Source organism: Mandrillus leucophaeus, unplaced genomic scaffold (genome assembly GCF_000951045.1).
Source record: "Mandrillus leucophaeus isolate KB7577 unplaced genomic scaffold, Mleu.le_1.0 Scaffold494, whole genome shotgun sequence".
NCBI classification, from domain to species: domain Eukaryota; kingdom Metazoa; phylum Chordata; class Mammalia; order Primates; family Cercopithecidae; genus Mandrillus; species Mandrillus leucophaeus.
This window is the reverse complement of record NW_012105298.1, coordinates 683,846-704,037: the sequence shown is the minus strand read 5'-3', so window position 1 is coordinate 704,037 and position 20,192 is coordinate 683,846. Positions and strand designations below refer to the sequence as shown.

Genomic DNA, 20,192 nt, shown 5'->3' with positions numbered 1-20,192 from the left:
ATCAGTACATCTGTATATGCATATCAAGATAAAAAGTACAGTTTTAAAAGCAGAGTTCACATCCTTACTGCACTAGTAATGTTGTTAAATGGAGAAATTTGAACCTAATAAGTTGATTTTAAAAACATCAAGACGTGTATAGCTTGTGTCTATTTATATGAAGTAAATGTCTTTCTCTTAATGAAAGGGAGCCTATGTTCTGGTCATTTATGATACCCATAGTAATTATTTGCAGCTTTGGTTTGATCCACCAGCTCCTTTCCTCCTCTGAAACAGAGGCTCAGCCCCATGTGTGTTATTCTCTGATCTGAACAGGCCTCTTGATCTACGCTTACTGTTGTTATTCCTTCAACATACTCACAGTAAGAGCATACCATCTCCCTTTTGTGTCTAATAGAACACGGAACACATTTATGTAGTCCTTTATAATTTGCAGAACATTTCCCAAATACAAGCTCTGCTAATTCTCACAGTAAAACCCAGAGGTAGGTATAGATGAAGAAAGAATGACTTAATCTGTTTAAATGACCTGACCTGACCAAATGGCCAAAACTTAGACTCAAACTCAGTGTCTATAATTCAGTGGGTAAGTAACAAAGCTAGAGCTAGAATCCTGTCAACTAGAGCTCAGAGTAATTAAACTTTGACAACAGAGGCAAGGCAAAACAACCCTCTACTACTGTCTTATTTTCAATAAACTTTATCATTTGGAGAATTAAAATGCAAGAAGGTACAGGTACATATTTATTTATAAAATTATTTTAATTGTAAACAATTTCTTGGAAAGAATACCTGCTTATTTGCTTATTTGTACATTATATTTCTATCAGTTTGTTAATTTACATATTAGTTGTTTGAAAAGTTTCGTGCTGAGACAAAATGTTTATATCAGTGCTCGTTTTCCTTTAATCTCACATTATGAAAAAGACCAGAAATGAATACCCTAAAGTTATTTAGCTCTATAAACTACCTTTATTGTAATGAATTATCAAAATTTAGGCTATTTAAAAACTCAGATCAAAGGATAGATTAATAATCTGATTTTTTAAAACCCAGCAAAATTAGTGAAAACAACCAACTTTGGAATAGTCATGAACACATGGGAATAAGGTAGAGAAGGAGGAACATACGACGATCTAATTTATTAGATGCCCAACATTTCTTTATATTATCATAGGAAATGAATACCACCCACTAGAGGAAATAATTATGATACTGTCAGCACACTTTCCATTTGTGCAGGTTTCTGTGAATGGAATGCACAGATCCTGACAACTAGAAGAAATTCTACTAATGTAGAGTGTAGCTTCGTTTGTTGAGCACTTATTATTTGCAAGTCACTATACTAACACTTTGGTTCACTACACCAAACCCTGAAAGTGTAGGAAATTGTTGTCCTTATTGCATGGATGAGAAAACTAAGACACATGGAGGGTTAATCATTTTGACTTTGAACAGCATCACAAAGCTATTAGGTGATGAAGCTCAACTTTGAACCCAGGTTGTCTGACCCCAGAATTTATGTTCTTAACCATTGAAGTTAACCACATCTGTCAACAGAATTTAGACTTTAAATTTTCAGGGTATTGTTCACATAGACATGTTTTTTGAAAAAAAACAACATATTTGCTTTTGTACTTTTCTCCTCAGTGAGTTTTTCTTTGTCTTTTTCACTTAGGTTTGAACTTGTCAATGAATTCTCTCCATCCTGCTTCCTTAAGTGAACAATTTCTATGATGAGTCTGATTTTTGCCATTTGTTTTTGCTCTATTTTCCTCTCAGAAAGACCATCCTTTTTAGAAAGCACTATATATAAAATAAAGTAGCCAGAAAAATCAATCTGTTTATGTAAATCTTCCTAATTTATGTACTACTGCCATCTGGATTCCCTAATTTTTGCTAATTCTGTTAAATATGCTTACATGTAAGTGCACATAGAAAACTGTACATAATTGAAAAAAATCACTTAAAGCATAATGTTACCTAACCTTCTGTACACCTTTAATAGCATATAGAGTTTACCCTTTCATGGACTGTTTTTTCATGGTTTATCCAAATGGCTCATGAGCAACCCAAGGTAGTAGTCATTTGCTTTTTCCCCCCTAGAAGCTCAGAAGAAGCAATTGGAAGAGAGTCTAGTGCTGATCCAAGAGGAATGTGTGTCAGAGATTGCAGATCACTCTACAGAGGAGCCTGCTGAAGGAGGGCCAGATGCTGATGGAGAAGAGATGACAGATGGGATAGAGGAGGACTTCGATGAAGATGGGGGTCATGAGCTGGTAGGAACGAAACATTTGGTATTCACACCCTTTGGGTAACAACACTAGCATGTTAGCAACTCATTCATTCTAAAATAAGGATTAAATCATTTGGGGCTTACTTCTCTTATATGCATATATTTAAGGGAACACAAGTATAGTGCTTTGCACGTAATAAGTGCTCAATACTTTATTGCTAACTTAAAATAGGAAGGTCTAAATGAAGGAGGAAAATAAATATTATATAAGTGATTAGGTATATTTAAAGTCCGAAGTGAAAGATTCTCTCCAAAATGCTCCATTGCAAAAGGAACCTTGCATTTATACGATTACAAGTGAACTATATGTGGATATAATATCCTGGTAACAAACTACAATATACTGGAAGATACCTGGGTTACTAACTGATGATAACTATTTATACTATTTTTGTGGCCAACAGTCTTGTCTACAGTGTGCTCCCTAAGATGACACTTTGGTAGATGGCGCGTTCACCATTTTTAATTCCTGTACTGCCTGATAATCAGTTATTATGAGTTGGGAATTTGGCTAAGACCTTCTTCTTTACAAGTTGTATTTTCCTAATATTGTAATCGTTATACTGCTCATTTCCAGATGTCCTTTCCTGCATAACCACATCACGGACTTGGTAAATGTATGCTGATGAGGATGTTATTTCTCATATTTTATCAAGCATGAAATTAAATATACTATCTCAAAGGACTGAACTAATAAAAATGATATGCGGGCAAGTTTGTGTGTATATATTGCCAATTTCCAAATATCTATGGACTGATCATATTAAACTTGACTTATCCCAGGTAAAAATCCAATTCCAGTTTGTTTTAATACTGTACCTTTTGTTAACTTAACTCATTTTGTCTGGGTGGTTGTTTTATCAAGTTTCAAAGACAGCTGAATTGTATAGATTCTATATTAACTTTTAACATGCCAGCTCTGTTAAAATTCATGGCACCTTTATGATTTTTTGTTTATTTATTTAATTAACTAATTATTTTTGAGACAGAGTCTCAGTCTGTCACCCAGGATAGAGTGCAGTAGCATGATCTTGGCTCACTGCAACCTCCGCCCCCCTGGTTCAAGCGATTCTCCTGCCTCAACCTCCCGAGTAGCTGGGATTACAGGCACCTGCCACCACATCCAGCTAATTTTTGTAATTTTAAAAGAGATGAGTTTTCCCCATGTTGGCCAGGCTGGTCTCGAACTCCTGACCTCAAGTGATCCACCAATCTCGGCCTCCCAAAGTGCTGGGATTACATGTGTGAGCCACCGTGCTCAGCCAGCACCTTCATTTAAACTTTTCAAATATGAGCTTTTAACAACCACTCCTATTTCTATGAAAGTCTGTATCAGTTTGCAGAACTTAAGCACCTGTTCTGAGACTGATATTGATTTCAGGAATCTGTTGATTAAGGATTAGAGTAAAGAACAAACAAATGTCCCAGCTTCTCCTTAGGCAGGACTACATGATTCGGCAGGACTAATTCAACAACATGATTTCCTCAACTCATTCTAATCAGACCTCTGCTGTCAGGATTCCACTGTGACTATACTCCTTGAGCTCTCTGGAGGCCTCCATGTTGCCATTTACAATGGTTACTTCTCTGTTCTTATTTTAATTTACTTCTCAGCAGAATTTTGCATAAGCTGACTACTTCCATCTTCTGAGAAATTCTCCTAATTTACCAGTTGCTCATTCTCAGTTTCCTGTACTAGAAATTGTCCCTCCATGCTCCCACTTTAAATATTAGGGTAGCTCAGGGCTTTGTCATAGGCAATCTTCTCTTTCTACACCCTGTCCCAAAGTGTCTTCATCAAATACTAGAGTGTTAAATATTACTTATAGGCCAAGATTCCTAAATTCACATTCTATCCCTGATCTCTTCATGGGACTCTAGAGTCAAATGTTTAGCTGCCTATCACCCCACAGATCTCCAATAAACAATTGAAACTTAACAAGGCCAGAAACAGTCTTGATTTTTTTCCAGTCATTTTATTCTTTCCCAGGCTTCCTCATTCTGGTAAACAGCATCACCATTAACATAGTTATTAAAACCAAAGATTAAGATCATCCTTGACCACCACCTTTATCTTTAATTCTACTTCCAACTCACGCCCCCAAAGTTAGTTACAACTCCACGACAAGTACCATGACCCAAGCCACCATCCCTGCTCTTCAGATTTTCCATAATATCTAAACTGGTTTTCTTGCTTCAACTCTTGCCTCATGCAACCCAGTCTCCACAGAAGAAGGGTAAAAATCTTTATAAACTATCTGTCAGATAATGCCATTTCCTTGCTTAAAACCCTACAATGTTTTTCATCACACATAGAATCAAAATCCCAAAGAGTGTGAATGTAAGTTGTGATGAGATTAGGTGAAGGATGCCAGTACAGAGAGAGAACTTGGTGAAGAGAAAGATAAAAGTTCCCCAATGCTGAAAGGAAAGGAATCCAGAACACAAGTATATATAACTGAAGACTCCTCCACTGCAAGTGACTATGGTTAGTCTGAGGATGTTGTGGCAGGAGTTTGAGGGAGTTCAAGCACAAACTAAGATAAGTCAGAGAGTGATAACCTCTGGGGAATGAGGAGAGATGGGCACTATCAGGGATTTGAGGAGAATGAAAAAGATATGAAAAGGCTCCTATGGAAAACACTAAAGATTACTAATTGAGAAAACATATAAAGATTGGCAGTGTTAGTAGTCAGTTAAGGTTAAAGATCAAGAATTAATATAGTATTTTGCAAACTTTAAAGTGTATCAGAACTACTTAGAGAACTTTGTAAAAACACAGATTCTTGTGTCCCATTCTGAGAGATTCTGATTTAGTATGCTGAAGGGGGCCCTAGGAATTTGTATTTGTAACACGTTCCTAAATTATACTGATGCTGCTGGTCTGGGGTCACACTTTGAGAACTACTGTTATGAAGTCATCAATCTGCCTTTCTCCATTGGCTTTTATCAGCCCTTATGGAAGCGTGAAGAAAGCAAACATGTTCAGAGTTGCATTTTTGTCAGATATGTGCAAAAAAGCAACAATAAATAAAAGGAGTTGAGGATATTAGTTTAAAAAGAGTGGCTGACTAGATGGATCATGGAATCTAACCAATGGGGAAGGAAGGGAACACGGTTAGGGCAGGGGGTTAAAAATGAGAAAATAAAGGCACAAAAGGAACAAAAAGCCCCTATATATACCATTAAGGACCAGAGAAGGAGGAACTAAATGAATAAAAGAAAAACAAAGTCTGTACTTAGGGACCAAGATATTTCAGAGGTGGACAGTTAGAGATGATGAGATGCTCCATGGGAGGGAGTGATAGAAGTGGGATCAGTGCCAAAGTCACAGCAGATGAAGAATTTAAGGAATAAGGGGCTCAGATGCAAGATGAGTCATCTAGATGGACATGAAGTCACTCCAAATATTGGATGAGAAAGTGAAAGAGTAAGACAGTTATCGAAAGGCTGACATGAAAGAGAGGGCATAGCCAATTTCAGTCCCAGATTTGTCATTATCAGTCCCAATTGAACTACCTAACCAAATAACTTCTCCGAGTCTCTCTTGACTTTTTTACAAAATAGTAAGGGAAAATCAGAAATTTTCAAAAACCATTGATTTTTACTCTGGATGCACATGTTTCCTAGGAGCAATATGTCTGAAAGAGCAAGGCTTGACCATACAGTCATGGCAATAAATCCAAACCACGGTATCTGGACTATGCTCTAAATATACAGAAAGTAGCTGATTGGAACTGAGCACCTGCCTGGAGGTACTCAGGTTTCCTCCCTCAACCCTGTTATTATCACTGGAGGCTTAGGGAACTAGAGATAAATCCTGTCTCTAGTATATCATTTTGTTTCTAAGACTTGGAAAATAATAAATGAGGAAGGGTTTAACACTCAGTCCTTGCAATCCAGATTGAAACTAAGGAGTTTCTCCTAGTGATTGGCCAAGAGAAAATTCCTTAGTCTGGTGTTCACTGTTTTCTCCTTTCCAGGCTACTGAACCAAACCATCCTTGGCTCCCAAAAAGCGAAATAAAAACACAAATCTTTTTTTAGATAATAAAGGGCATCATAGATTTGAACAGCAAAGATACAATATAAGTAGAGATTTTCTCACAAAGAAGAGCTGGTATCCACATGCCCATTTGGCTGCTCAGGCTGCTCAGAATGCCACTGCAAAAGAATGAACAGGAAATAAGAATTGGATCTAAAGTGAAGGAGATTCAACAAAATGAGCTAGTAAGGTAGCTGTAGGTGGTCGGACCTCTTGTGAGATGGTGAGAAGCCAAAGATAAGAGCACAGACTATCCACATAATGTTTAGTTCTAAATATACACTTAGTGAAATTGATTTCCATGAAGCAATTCTTTCAACTAACATTTGGGAATCTATCTTGCATGCACCAGGTGCTACCAAAAATGCAGGAATAACTAAAGTCATTGCTTTATGTATGAAAGGAAATGTTTAAGAGTATGACTCCTTGTCTCAAGTAGCTTAGTGGCTTGTAGAGAAAGGACTGATTTCCTGGCTGGGTGTGGTGGCTCATGCCTGTAATCTTAGCACTTTCGGAGGCTGAGGTGGATGGATCACCTGAGATCAAGAGTTCAAAACCAGCCTGGCCAACATGGTGAAACCTCATCTCTACTAAAAATACAAAAATTAGCCGGGCATGGTGGCAGGTACCTGTAATCCCAGCCACTCAGAAGGCTGAGGCAGGAGAATCGCTTGGACCCAAGAGATGGGGGTTGCAGTGAGTTGAGATTGTGCCATTGCACTCCAGCCTGCACACAGAGCAAAAACTCTGTCTTTTAAAAAAAAAAAAAAAAAAAAAAAAACGAGAGAGATGACTGATTTCCTCATGTACAATGCACAAAAACAGAAAAAACAGAAAAAAAAAAAAACAAAAAAAACAAGCTTGGACTTTATAATTTATAAGAAGTCAGCCAAGACTAAAAATCTGTGATTCTATAATAATCTATACCTATATATTTAGGTAGTGCATAGAAATCAAAATTTGGATTTATCTACAGTTAAACTCTTTGTATTGATGCACTATACGTACACTATGAAACCACTACTATAGTCGTGTTTCTGAATAAATCCACTAGCAAGTATTTATTGACTGACCACTGAGGATAAAGAGGAAAATAAGAAAGATATGAACTGACTGAGGATAAAGGCCACAGACAAAAAATACAACACAGCATGTCATGGTAAGAACCATATGAAAAACATAATTTACAGGTGGAGAACCAGACATAGCCACTACGGTCAATAAAGACTCCTGGCAGAAATGGGGTTGGAACTTTACCTTGAAGGATGACAAATTAAAGAAACGACATGTGCTAAAGTTGAATAAACAATATTCAAGTCATCCTTCATTGTCCCCAGATCATTTAATGGAAAATATATTTAAAATCCAAAATGCATTAGGTAAGTCACACGATACATAAAGGTGAATTTTAAAAAACAAAACTATTGGAAACTTCACAAATACAACATTTCAAACTCTTTTATTCTCTTTATTTGTATCCACCAAATCTGTATTCCTTTTTATAAAAAATATTATCATCCAAAATTAAAGTGGCCTTTGCCATAATGGAAATACTATAGGAAGGCTAATGCTTAACACAGTGCTAATTCAGAAAAGCAAATGAGTTCTCCTGAGGTGTATGAGAAAAGGCTTCTGTGAACACTCTAGGACATTATAAAGCTGTCAGATGTGTTATGCAGCCTTAGGCTAATCCAGTGTTTTCCAAAGGAGAGTTTTTGGTCAACTTACACTCAACACCTAGGGTGCTTGCTGAAAATGCCAGTGTAGATTATCTCAAGAAGCAGCCCTGGAATCAAGCCAAGGTTTGAAACTACAGAGCTAAACCAATTCCCAGAGGAAACTAGACAAGCAAAACATTTAAATGGATTAAGGAGAATTTGAGTTCTTTTGAATTCTTCTTATAATCACTTTTCCTTTTACTGACTACACGCAATCAAATCAGGTAAATCTAGCAAGAATCCACAGTAGATTTACCTAGCTGAATTGTGTAATACTTAGACGTGCAAGCTGAGTACTATGTTGTAATACATCTTTCAGGATTTAACAAAACACTCAACTAAGCAGTAAGTCACCTGGGCTTACCAGGCATTGAATTTCTATGCACACTGGGGAAGGTCTGGACCTCAAATCCAATCCTACAGTTGAAGACAACTCAAAGCAAACATTGTGGTACACCATTGAAAAACTGGAATTCATAAAGCATTCTGATCAATATTCTTGGTCTTTCTTTATGAGAAAGACTGAAAATGTCTCCTCCTTTTTGAGACTTTTTGTTTCTTTCCTAATGAAGTCCTTCACCTGGATGATCCCCCTTATCAACTGTGCTTCTCTTTCTTTTTCTTATCATTTTGAATGAATGCTGGCTAGAGGACAAAAAAGAATTTGTGAGACATGTTCCACAAAGGTAGTACCAACTGAATTAGTTAGAATTATAAATTACAAGAAGAAAGTACTACTTAATCTGTTGGATTTGGGCATGTATTTTAACACAGTATTCAAAGACCTTTATCTTGAACTCTGTCAATCCATCATATGCTATCTTCCCTGTCCTACTGAGAATAGATAGGGCATAAAGAAAGCAGCACCATTATTTGAATGGAGTTAGGGATAGGATGAACAGCCATAGTGAATGTGTCCTGCAATTGACCTGGCCTAGGCGACCTGCATGGGTCATGCATGCCCACTGACCAGCTATTCTCAACAGAAATGGGGTATGACTCAGCCTTTGATGTGAGGGAAAGTGTGTAATAGGCAGATATCTCTGCTTCCAGCTTTCCACCTGGAATCCCACCTCTTCAAGAGCTCTGATCCCTTTGTAATAAGTGTCCCCTCTTATTTCAGACTTGCTACTCTTGGCATCTCACTTGATTTAATCATTTATATTTTAGTTAAAGAACTCTGCCATTAAGGCAAAATCTTTCCCGGAGGTTGGATGGCTTAACTGTTAGAAACAAGAGCTCTGCCTGCAGTCTGACAGAAGCATGTTCAAAGTCCCATGACTTTGAGCAAGCCACTTACCTGTGCCTTCACTGACTTTAGTTTTTCCACTATAAAAGAGGGTTGGCAATAATATGTGTCTGGCTCACAATTGCCATGAGGAGTAAATGAAGTAATGTCTAAAAGGCACATACTTGGCACAGAGTAAGCATTTTGTGCTACTCTTTACTTACTTAATCTGTTTGATTTTGAATTTTGTTTGATTTTTGTATTTTAGCACAGCATTCAAAGACCTTCATCTTGAACTCTATCAATCCATCATAAGCTATCCTCCCTGTCCTACTGAGAACAGATATTTAAGGCATAAAGAAATCAAAACATTATTTGGATGGAGTTAGGGATAAGATAAACAATCATGGTGCTTGTATCCTGCAATTGACCTAGTCTAGGTGACCTACTGCACTATGACCAAAAAATAAAAAAAGACTTAGAAAGTCAGAAAGACTTTGCTAAGTTTTTTTTGTGTTGTAGAGCACGTGTATCCTCTTATATATTTTTTCCCAAAGTCAGAAAAACTTTGCCAAGTCTTTCTGTTTTTATTGTAGGGCATTTTTATCCTTTTGTATATTTTCTGGTTTGTGTGTTTGCTTGTTTCTTTGTTTTGAGACAGTTTCTCTATCACCTAAGCTGGAGTGCAATGGCGCGATCTCAGCTCACCACAACCTCTACCTCCTAAGTTCAATTGATTCTCCTGCCTCAGCCTCCCGAGTAGCTGGGATTACAGGCACCCACCACCATGCCTGGCTAATTTTTGTATTTTTAGTAGAGACAGGGTTTCACCACGTTGGCCAGGGTGGTCTCGAACTCCTGACCTCAGGTGATCCGCCCACCTCGGCCTCCCAAAGTGCTGGGGTTACAGGCATGAGCCACTGTGCCAGGCCTGTATTTTCTGTTTTTTTTGTCCCACTTAACTTCGTGTATTTAATTTTGGTGACCCAGATGTTTCCATGTATTTCCAGACATGGGATAAATTAAGTCACAGTTATATTAATAATAAAAGTCTACTGGCCTTACCTCAGCATCTGCATAGCTGCAATACCTTGCCACTCCCTCACAATCTCTCCCCGCTGCTTCTGGGGGGGGTCGCAGAAAGTATCTCACCTGTGCTCAGGAGCATATCTGATGATGTGCTTCTTCTGCCTGCCCACTACCTGCCCTCCCCTTTGGGGATGCAGCCTTGCCACAGCCTTTGCTGCTGCCTTTTGTGAGAACCAGTATGCCTCTCTCACACTGAGAGGTGCAGGACCCACTAGGTGCAGTTGGTGCAAGATCCCTTCAGGTTTCATTGTGCCAGAGAAGCCACATCAGGTTCCACATTAAAGTTGCAAGGATAATGTCCTGTCCCCAGCTCTAAGCTGGAAGTTGTCACCAAGACCCCAAGTAACACAGCTTAAAGCCTGGACCATGAGTTCTACTACAGAGCAAAGCAGCTTTACGAGCTACTGACTGAATATTTTGCAATAACTCCCTGCCTCTGGCCTTATTCTTCTGCACATTGTTCTCCAAAGAGCTGCCAATTTGGTTGTGTTAAAGCTTTAGCCAGGCTATGTCATTATGCTTAAAACTCTCCAATAACTGCCTACCTTGCTTGGAATAGATACTTAAGTCCTTACAATGATCTACAAAGTCTTACATGATCTGGTCCCTGCTCTCTCTGATCTGGCTCCTAGTTCTCTCCTGTTCACCCCACATCAGCTCTGTAGCTTCCAGGCAGACACTGCTCAGCTCCTGTTTCAAGGCCTTGGCATTTGCTGCACCCCGAATGTGGGGACCAGGAGAACAGAGGGCAAATTACAAAAGGCCTTGATGCTTTGCTAAATGTTTGAAGTTTGCTAAAAGTTTGAAATTTCATATAAGTAAACCTATACTTACCTGTACATAAGAGAAAATTGGAATGCAATACAACCGAGTGGTCTGATGCAAAATTTTTGGAGTCAGATAGAAATAGGGTCTCCAGATTTAGCAAATAAAATACAGGACACTCAGTTAAAGTTGCATTTCAGATAAATAGTAAGTGATTTTCTAATATAATCATGTCCCAAATATTTCATGAAATGTACCAAAAAGTGTTTTTATTTAATAAATTTGAAATTCAAATTCAGCTGGGTTTCCTGTATTTTATCTGGCACTCCTACAAAGAAATGGAATTGAATATTGGCCTTGAACAAACTATTTAACTTCTTTCAGCCTTGATATGAAAACAGAATAATAATACCCACGTCATGGGGCTTTTGTAACGATTAAAAAATTTAATGCATGGACTGCACTTAAAGTCACTGGCACAAAGTAAACAAGTAAATTGCAGCTCTTGTTATCATTATTGCTATTGTTATGATCATCTCATTTTGCCAGTGAAGCTTTCAATAAAACATTACATTTCTAGCAACATAATCTTCATATGAAACTTTGTATTTTTAAAAATGCTAGAGTATTCAAATTTGTTAAAAAGCACTTCTTATTTGATAAGAAAGACTTCAGGAAACAACTGTAATATTCTGAGAAGAATTACGATTTGATTTCAGCTTGTTACATTTTTATTTGATTTTATAGTTCTCAGCACACTCAAAACAATTTATTCTTAAATTCTATTCTTATGGCTTTTTAAATAAAGATAACACTAACAGTATCCTGTGATGATATAGGGCTTTTGTTGCAGTTTTTGCTATAGATTTGTTCTCTGGCTCATGTGATCTAGCCATGAATTTAGTAACAGATGGTAACTTGTGGTTTACGAAAACTGAGTATGTAAGAAGCTTTACATATCACATTTTCTTTAGTCACCTAGACACTTATTCATTAAAACAACCACCAAAAGAAATTTTAATTAAATAGTGGAAACTCAGTAATATGCCAGATATTGTTGGTTGCTTAAGATTCAAAAAATAAGACCTACTGGTTTCTGGTTTCACAGACCTCTCTCTGGGTAGAAGAGAAGATGTTACAACCAGAACAAATAAACAAAACAGTATGATAGGTAAAAATGTCACGTAAGTCATGCAATCGGGTATGGGAAGTAAGATGATACAGCAGACTTCACAAAGTCTGTGTAACATTCTAGTTGGTTCTTGAAGAATGAAAAAATGTATGCAAAGTAAGAAAAAGAATTAGATGGTATTCCACACAGAGAGAAGAGAGTATATACAAGGAAGAAAGATGTGAAAGAATTGGGGAAGTTGTCAGTTTAGTTTGGCTAAAGCAGTGGAACTCAGAGGATGGCCCCAGAACCAGCAGCATCATATCATGTGGAATATTTGTAGAAATGCAGATTCTCAGGCTCTAACCCAGACTCACTGCATCCGAAACTCTGGGGTGGACCCCAGTCCTCTATGTTTTAACACACATTCTAGGTGATTGTGGTGCCTCCTGAAGTTCGAGAACCCTGAAGTACAACAGTAGAGTTTTCAAAACTGAGCGCACATGACATCGCTGAGGGTGTATCTTTCATAAACACCAATGACAGGGGTCATAAGCCATAACAATTAAATCAGAGTTTCAGAAGGTGGAGCCCAGACCAAAAGTCTAAAGATGTTTTACAGTGCAGCCAAAGCTGAGAACCACTGGGATAGAGCACATGGTACATGAAGAAAGGGCAAACTTCACCAAAGAAGTAAACATATGAAAACTCACTCAAAATCATCAGTCTTCAAGAAAGCACAAATTAAAACTACAGTATGGTAACACTGCACACCCTCACTCAGACTGACCAAAATTGGCTGATATAACCAAATGCTGTCAGGGAAGTGGAGCACTAGTGTGTCATTGCAATTAAACAGACAGAGGTTGCCTGAAGGGTAAGGGTGAGGGGTAGGGATTGACTTTCCTGAAATGTCATTCCATACCTGATCCTGGTGAACATCCACCTTTATTTCAATACTCAGTTTTATCTGGAAACCTTCCTGAAATTCCAAGTTACTCAGGTGCATCCTCCACAACTCCCGCAAACCTCTGTTAGGACTCTTCCTTCAGTGCTGCTACCACTTTTTAAAATGTCTTTCTCTTCAACTAGACTTAAAACCATTTGAGCCAGGTTGTTCTTTTTTCATTGTGGATCACTCACACATAGCACAGTATCTAGCATTTTTATGGGGATGGATGAGTGAGTAGATTGAGGGATGTTGGGTTACCTGATGATTTTGACACACTGTGTTATGCCTCCACGCATTTACGTATGCTGTTCCCTCTGCCCGGAATAACCCGTTCGTTCTACCTTCTATGTTTTGTCTCTCTGGCAAAAACATCTCCTCTCTTAAAGATCATCATTCTATGTCACCCATTCCATAAATCTGTCCCCCAACAAGGACACATCCATTTGGGTTTGCTTCTTTCTTTAGGCCATGCTTTGTACATAGCTCCTCATACTTAACTTACTATATTGTAATTAATGATTTTCCTTCTTGCTGGATCACTGATTTGTAAACTTCTCAGGGGTTGTTTTACTTTGTGTTTTTCCTCAGTGTAGTGCTTAGCATATGTTAATGTTCATAAATATTTGTTAAAGAAAGAGAGAGGAAAATGTCCTCAGATTATCTCAAATATATGATGAGCATTTGTAAGCACATTTTTATTGTCTGTCATAATCAGATTGTGTTCTAAGTATTACTTTTGTGTACATTCCCTCTGTGATTTTGAGGATTATTATACAAAGCATGGAAGCAAACAGTTTTCATTACAGCTTAATCACTAGGTCATTCAGGCAGCAGCCTGAGTCTTGAAGGCACTGAGGAGGAACAACAGGAGGAGGCTTAAAACCAACACATCAAAGTCAACACAGCAGTATTGACTCTCTCATGTTGGTTTTCAGTGGTTCTGAAATATTGTCTCCCACAAGTGATAGAAATGCAAATTTGAAGTAACCTGAATTTGGTTAACAAAGCTAGAATGCTGACTTATAAAACAAACCAGAAAATAAGCCTTCCTCTCACTCCTGATCTACAATTTTTAAAGCCAAAAGAAAAGAGTCACAAGTTCATAAGAAAGTAAATTTCAGAGGATTCAAAACTAAAGTATGTCCAGATAAGTAAGACAGATGCTCTGATTTCAACTGCAGCTATCAGTGCAGCTATCATACGATGTGATAATTTAAAAATAGGCTTTAGTTCTAAGGATTTTTGAGATGTTAAGAGTATTGTGGTAGATATACAATTTTCAAACAGCCTCTCATGATGTTAAAGGCCAAATAATAAATCTAGAGTATAGATCCAAACAAAATAAAATATTTTCACCATTTCTGAGTTTCTATACAGAGGGTAACACAGGAGGAAGAGAACAGATTCTGGAGTCCTTTGGAAATGAGAAGCAGCTTAAAAATAAGCTTTAAATATACAAAAATAGGAAAAAATAGTTACTTTTCTAAAAATGCTATAATGTGTTAGAGGAAAATGGGGCAATCTAAAGTCTTAATTCTGTGAGATTTCAAAAAGCTAATTATGAAAGTAGTTAGAAAAATAAAACCATTTTGCCAACAAAAAGAGCTCTCCTGGCTGGGCGCGGTGGCTCACGTCTGTAATCCCAACACTTTGGAAGGCCGAGGCAGGCAGATCACCTGAGGTTGGGAGTTTGAGACCAGCCTGTCCAACATGGAGAAACCCTGTCTCTACTAAAAATACAAAAAAATTAGCCAGTCATGGTGGCACACGCCTGTAATTCCAGCTACTTGGGAGACTGAGGCAGGAGAATGGCTTGAATCCAGAAGACAGAGGTTGCGGTGAGCCAAGATTGCACCATTGTACTGCAACCTGGGCAACAAGAGCGAAACTTTGTCTCAAAAAAAAAAGAAGAAGAAAAAAAAAAACCTCTCCCTATCAATATAGTAGGAAAACAAAATTTTTAAAATTGTATAAGCGGTAACAAATTCACAAGCATGTAAGATAGCACCAAAGTGACCACAATGTTAGTGTCAAAGCAAAAATAACAATGGATGAAGTTAAACGTGCAAGGAAGATTTTATTTAAGACTGTTTCAACAGAAATCAAGACTATCATAATAAGAGAGAGATTGAACTCAGCTCTGCTGAAACAGGCAGGAGAGATTTTAAGCACTGAGGTAACTAGTGGAAAAGTACTGGAGGGTGGTAGGGGAAGGTTGGTCAGTGTAATTAGGCCATCTGTGTTTGCTAATTGCTGCTTATCTAAGTTAGGTTCACACCTCCCACAGAAAGAGAGATAGAGGCTGCTTCTTATTTGATGATTACAGTTCAAAGGTATGATTCCAGGTCCTTAAGAAATATATTCCTGGGATTGTGCAACTGGTAAGAAGCTGGGGGAAGATTTATATCTCCAAGGGGCAGAGGGAAAATTTACAAATACAATTTTTCTAAAGTAAATGCTCTAAGAAAAGAGAGGTCAGGAGCCAATAGTCAGGAAAAACTCGGTCTAAAGTTTTTTCAAACCCTCTTGGTCATCAGGACAAAATCTCACACATTTTATTTAGTCAAACAGAAGAAAGGACAATTATTTCCCTGAGACAAAAAATCATATTTCATGACAGTTTTCTGAACAGCTCTTGAGAGATCTCAGAGGTAATTCCAGGGCTACATTTTTACATTTGTCAAGTAAAAAACAAATCTGGACTTAGTAATGAGAGACTTATTTGAAAGGGTTATTGCAAGGGGGCAGAGGGACTATTGCAATAGGGAGAATGCTTTGGCCATGAGATCTGCAAGCATCTCAAGTACTAGGCAAGAAGGGTTTTTCTTTTTATGAGAGGAGTAAACAAGATTAGAAAGAACCCAAGGTCTCGGAGAAGTGGGATGAAAGATTGGCATACTGAGTAAATATATCAGAGGATGTTTTACCCTAAAGCCAGCATATTTTCCAGGACGGCCCTTAAAGAGGGGATGGGTGGTGGCTCAGGCTGAGGGTGGACTGAAGTTCGGGGTCCTGGGAGAAGGAGAGACTCTTAACCAAAGTTTGATTAATAAGCATTTTATTCTCATTGAATAATGGAGACAAAATAGTTCAGTTAGTCATGTATGAGGGCAAGAGTGGGAATTCGGAGTGTCTGTGTCTGGCCTTAGTATAGGTAAATAAGCAGGTGTGAATCTTATCTAAATCAACTGGAGAAGGGTGGTTTTTTGCAGTAAGCCATTTCCCAGAACAAAGGGTTTCTTAACTTTCTTAATAAGGCTCACATAAAATTCAACATCATCACGTATCCAGATGTTACTTGACTCACAGTCTTGGAGATGTGTTAGGCCATCCTCACATTGCTATAAAGAAATACCTGAGACTGGGTAACTTACAAAGAAAAGAGGTATAATTGGCTCACAGTTCTGTAGGCTGTACAGGGATCATGATGGTGGCGTCTCCTCAGCTTCCGAGGAGGCCTCAGGAAGTATGATCATGGCAGAAGACGAAGTGGGATTGGGCAAGTCACATGGCCAGAGCAGGAGCAAGAGAGAGAGAGAACTAGGTGCCACACACTTTTAAACAGACAGATCTCACAAGAAGTCACTCACCGTTGCAATAACAGTGCCAAGAGGAAGACGCTAAACTATTCAAGAGAAATCCTCCCCCATGATCCAATCATCTCCCACCAGATCCCATCTCTATTACTGGGGATTACAATTCAACATAAGATTTGGACGGAGAACACATATTCAAACTATATCATATGTCTACACTGTAGATATTGGAGATGGGCTTAATCCCTAATAAAATTTATTTTGATGCAAAAGGTAAGAGGAAGGACACAGATTCACCAGGCCTCCAAACAGATACACTAAGAAAGGGGAAAGGGGAAGTCAGTGCTTTGTCTTTTATAATGGAGAAAATTGTTTCCATTTGCCCTTACAAAGTGCAGATATACACTTATCATTCAATTATTTGGGTTATTTAGGCTTTAGGGGTTATTTGGATTTCATGTTCAGATGGACAAGCCTTTTAATTGATACCATATTTTAGGCAAATCACTGAGTCTCTGAGGCTCACTTCTACATCTGTTGAAGATTTTTGGGTTATAGAAAAGATTAAATAAGATCATGTTTATGAAAATTCCTGCTATGGGATTTTGTATGGCAAACTTAATATTTTCCTCAAGGAACAAAATTTAGTGGACATGCCAGTTACAGGAAGTTTTAGTAACACTGAAACAAAAAAAATTAAAATGATTTGGTGGCCAGGCTTGGTGGCTCATGCCTGTAATCCAATACTTTGGGAGTCCAAAGTGGGAGGATCACTTGGGCCTAGGAGATCGAGACCAGCCTGGGCAACATAGCAAGACTCTTTTTTTAAATGATTTGGTTATGGTGTTTATGCATACCCTTTGTAACTTTATTGTCTTAAAAGTCCAGAGTATTTTATTAGCAATCTTGTCTCTCACATCAAGACACTCTTTTGAGGTATTCTCTGTTGAACTGGGGTACAGTGTAACACCAAATCGTTTGAAATTGCTGAGAAAAGTTACAGCGATTTCAAATTTGGAGGAAGTTATTTTTATTTATATGGGAATACTAAGAATAAAGGAACTAATCAAGATAAAAGAGATGATACATAATTATCTTATTTAAGGAGAAGGGTTTGTCATTACTTAGCCGTACATAATCGGACCACAAATTCTAAATCTTTGTATTTTGATCTTTTGAATCCCACCCCATCCCCAACCCTAATCCTTGCCCTTTGATACCTTAGTCTCTTCACATTGCCCTGAACACAGAGAGACAGACTAGACCACTTACAGGCAGGTGACTGAACACACACACATATGAGGGAGTTCTATGGGGAGAAGTGGCATCTTCCGCCTGTCCAGGAGGTAACTCCCATTGTTCTATAAGGATGAGTAAGATGCTACATACCAGTATCAATAACGTAGGATTCTTAAATAGCCTTGCACATAGTTTGCCCAGAATGCTTATTTTTGTGTAGGGTGGGCAAAACCTGTATTATAGTTCTATGATGCCAAGTCAAATTTATTAAATCAATAAACTCTTCGAAGATTCTGAGAGGCAAACAAGTCTTTCTCTTCTTGTAAATTATTCCCAAATTCCAAAGGGCAAAAGCTATTGGAAAAATGATCTTAGTGACATTAAGAGTTTTATGCAGTAGAGTAAAAATTAGTCTAGATATGTGTTTTGCCCTTAATGCCGTTTTTTTTTTTCACTCAGCCAGCAAATACTTACTAAATGATTACTGTACTCAGGCACCATTCTAAGGGCTGAGTAAAAGGAAGTGAATAAGAAAGAAAAAAACCTCTTTTGGGGAGAAAGGGTTGCAGGCAGGCTGCTTCATTCTCAAATTGAAGATTATATTCTAAAACATATCCAAGATTCACATTGTAAAATATATTATTCAACCTGAACATATTCTATAAAACTAATACAGCAGAGCATGATTGGAGTATTAAATTCATTTTTACTTCAGTGTCCATTGTTAAGCCTCATTGTTATTTAAATTCAGACTTGTCCATTAAAAGGTCTATTTGTAATTCACTGAAAAAAATAGATGATATGATAGATATTGTAAATAGAGGACTTATTAAGACATAAATATGAGCACAAGGTAAATTTTGTTAACCATTGCTAATTGACCTCTGCTTTCTAAATTTCTAGGTTTAAGGAAACTAGTATTAAAATGTGATTTCTAATGCTAATATTTACACAATTTTTGTAAGAGGTAAAATGTAATTTGAGCAAATAATGTAAACATAAGAGAACCAAAAGAATTAATTTTATTTCTATAAGAAAATAATGTCAAAATATGTGAACACGTGCTTTTGAGTATGCTTAACCAAACCTATTACAAATGTTCAAAAATATTTCCATTTTCTGTTAGCCACTCATGAGAAAGAAATAATTCACTGGTTGTGTAGTGGTTGTAGAGTTGCTTCATTTGACTTTTAAAGCATTACTTTAACTAGAATTACCTCCAGTTTATGGGAAAATGTAAAGACTCTACAAATTGCATTGGTTAAAATTAATCTTTAAAAATGGCACTGTAACCATGGAAATATCATTTAGACTCATAAAATTTTAACCATACTTTTTATTCCCTTTCTGGTTTCTAATATTGCCTCTGTTCACTGTAGCATGTTACATGCATATTCCACCCAATTTTCTTATTACTTTTTAACTGTTTAGTTTTTAAATGGGAGAATTGTCTGCCAATGAAGAGAGACTGAACAGAAGAACACTTAGCATGAGATCTACCATCTTTAAAACATTTTAAGGGTACAATATTGTTGACTATGCAATGTTATATAGCAGATCTCTAGAATTTATTCATCTTGTTTAACTGAAACTTCATGCCCATTGATTAGCAACACGTTCATTTCCCTCTGCCCTCTGGTAACTACCATTTTGCTCTTTGATTCTACAAATTTGACTATTTTAGATACCTCATATAAGTGGAATCACGCAATATTTGTCTTACTGTCACTCAGTATAATCTCCTCAAGATTCATCCATGTTGTTACACATGACAGATTTTCCTTCTTTTTAAAGGCTGAATAATATTCCCTTGAATGTATATACCACCTTTTACAAAATCCATCCGTCAGTGGACATTTAGGTTATTTCCATATCTTGGTGATTTTGAATAGTGCTGTGATGAGTGTAAGATTGCACATAACTCTTTGAGATCCTAATTTCACTTTCTTTGGATAAACACACAGTAGTGGGATTGCTGGGTCATCTGATGGTTCTCTTTTTATTTGTGGAGAGGGGGACCTCCGTACTGTTTTCCACAGCGGCTGCATTATATTGCATTCCCACCAACAGTGTGCAAGCATTCCAATTTCTCCACTTATCTTTGTATTCTAAGAATACACATAAAAGTAATTCTCTTTATCCTATTAAACAATGAATTTTTGGATTCCTGACACAACAGTGTTCTATTCCTTGAATTTTCTGGCACTACCATTA

General features: G+C 37.5%; 1 protein-coding gene across 6 annotated transcripts in view; it reads left to right on the top strand.

The window, feature by feature from the left end:
* RALYL (RALY RNA binding protein-like) overlaps nucleotides 1–20,192 on the top strand; it is a 764,437-nt gene that overhangs the window by 728,654 nt on the left and 15,591 nt on the right. For all 6 annotated transcript variants that reach the window (XM_011995651.1, XM_011995653.1, XM_011995654.1 and 3 more), the window contains one exon: nucleotides 2,107–2,279. In XM_011995651.1, coding sequence (XP_011851041.1) covers nucleotides 2,107–2,279 — 173 coding nt within the window. The remainder of the gene's footprint in view (nucleotides 1–2,106; nucleotides 2,280–20,192) is intronic.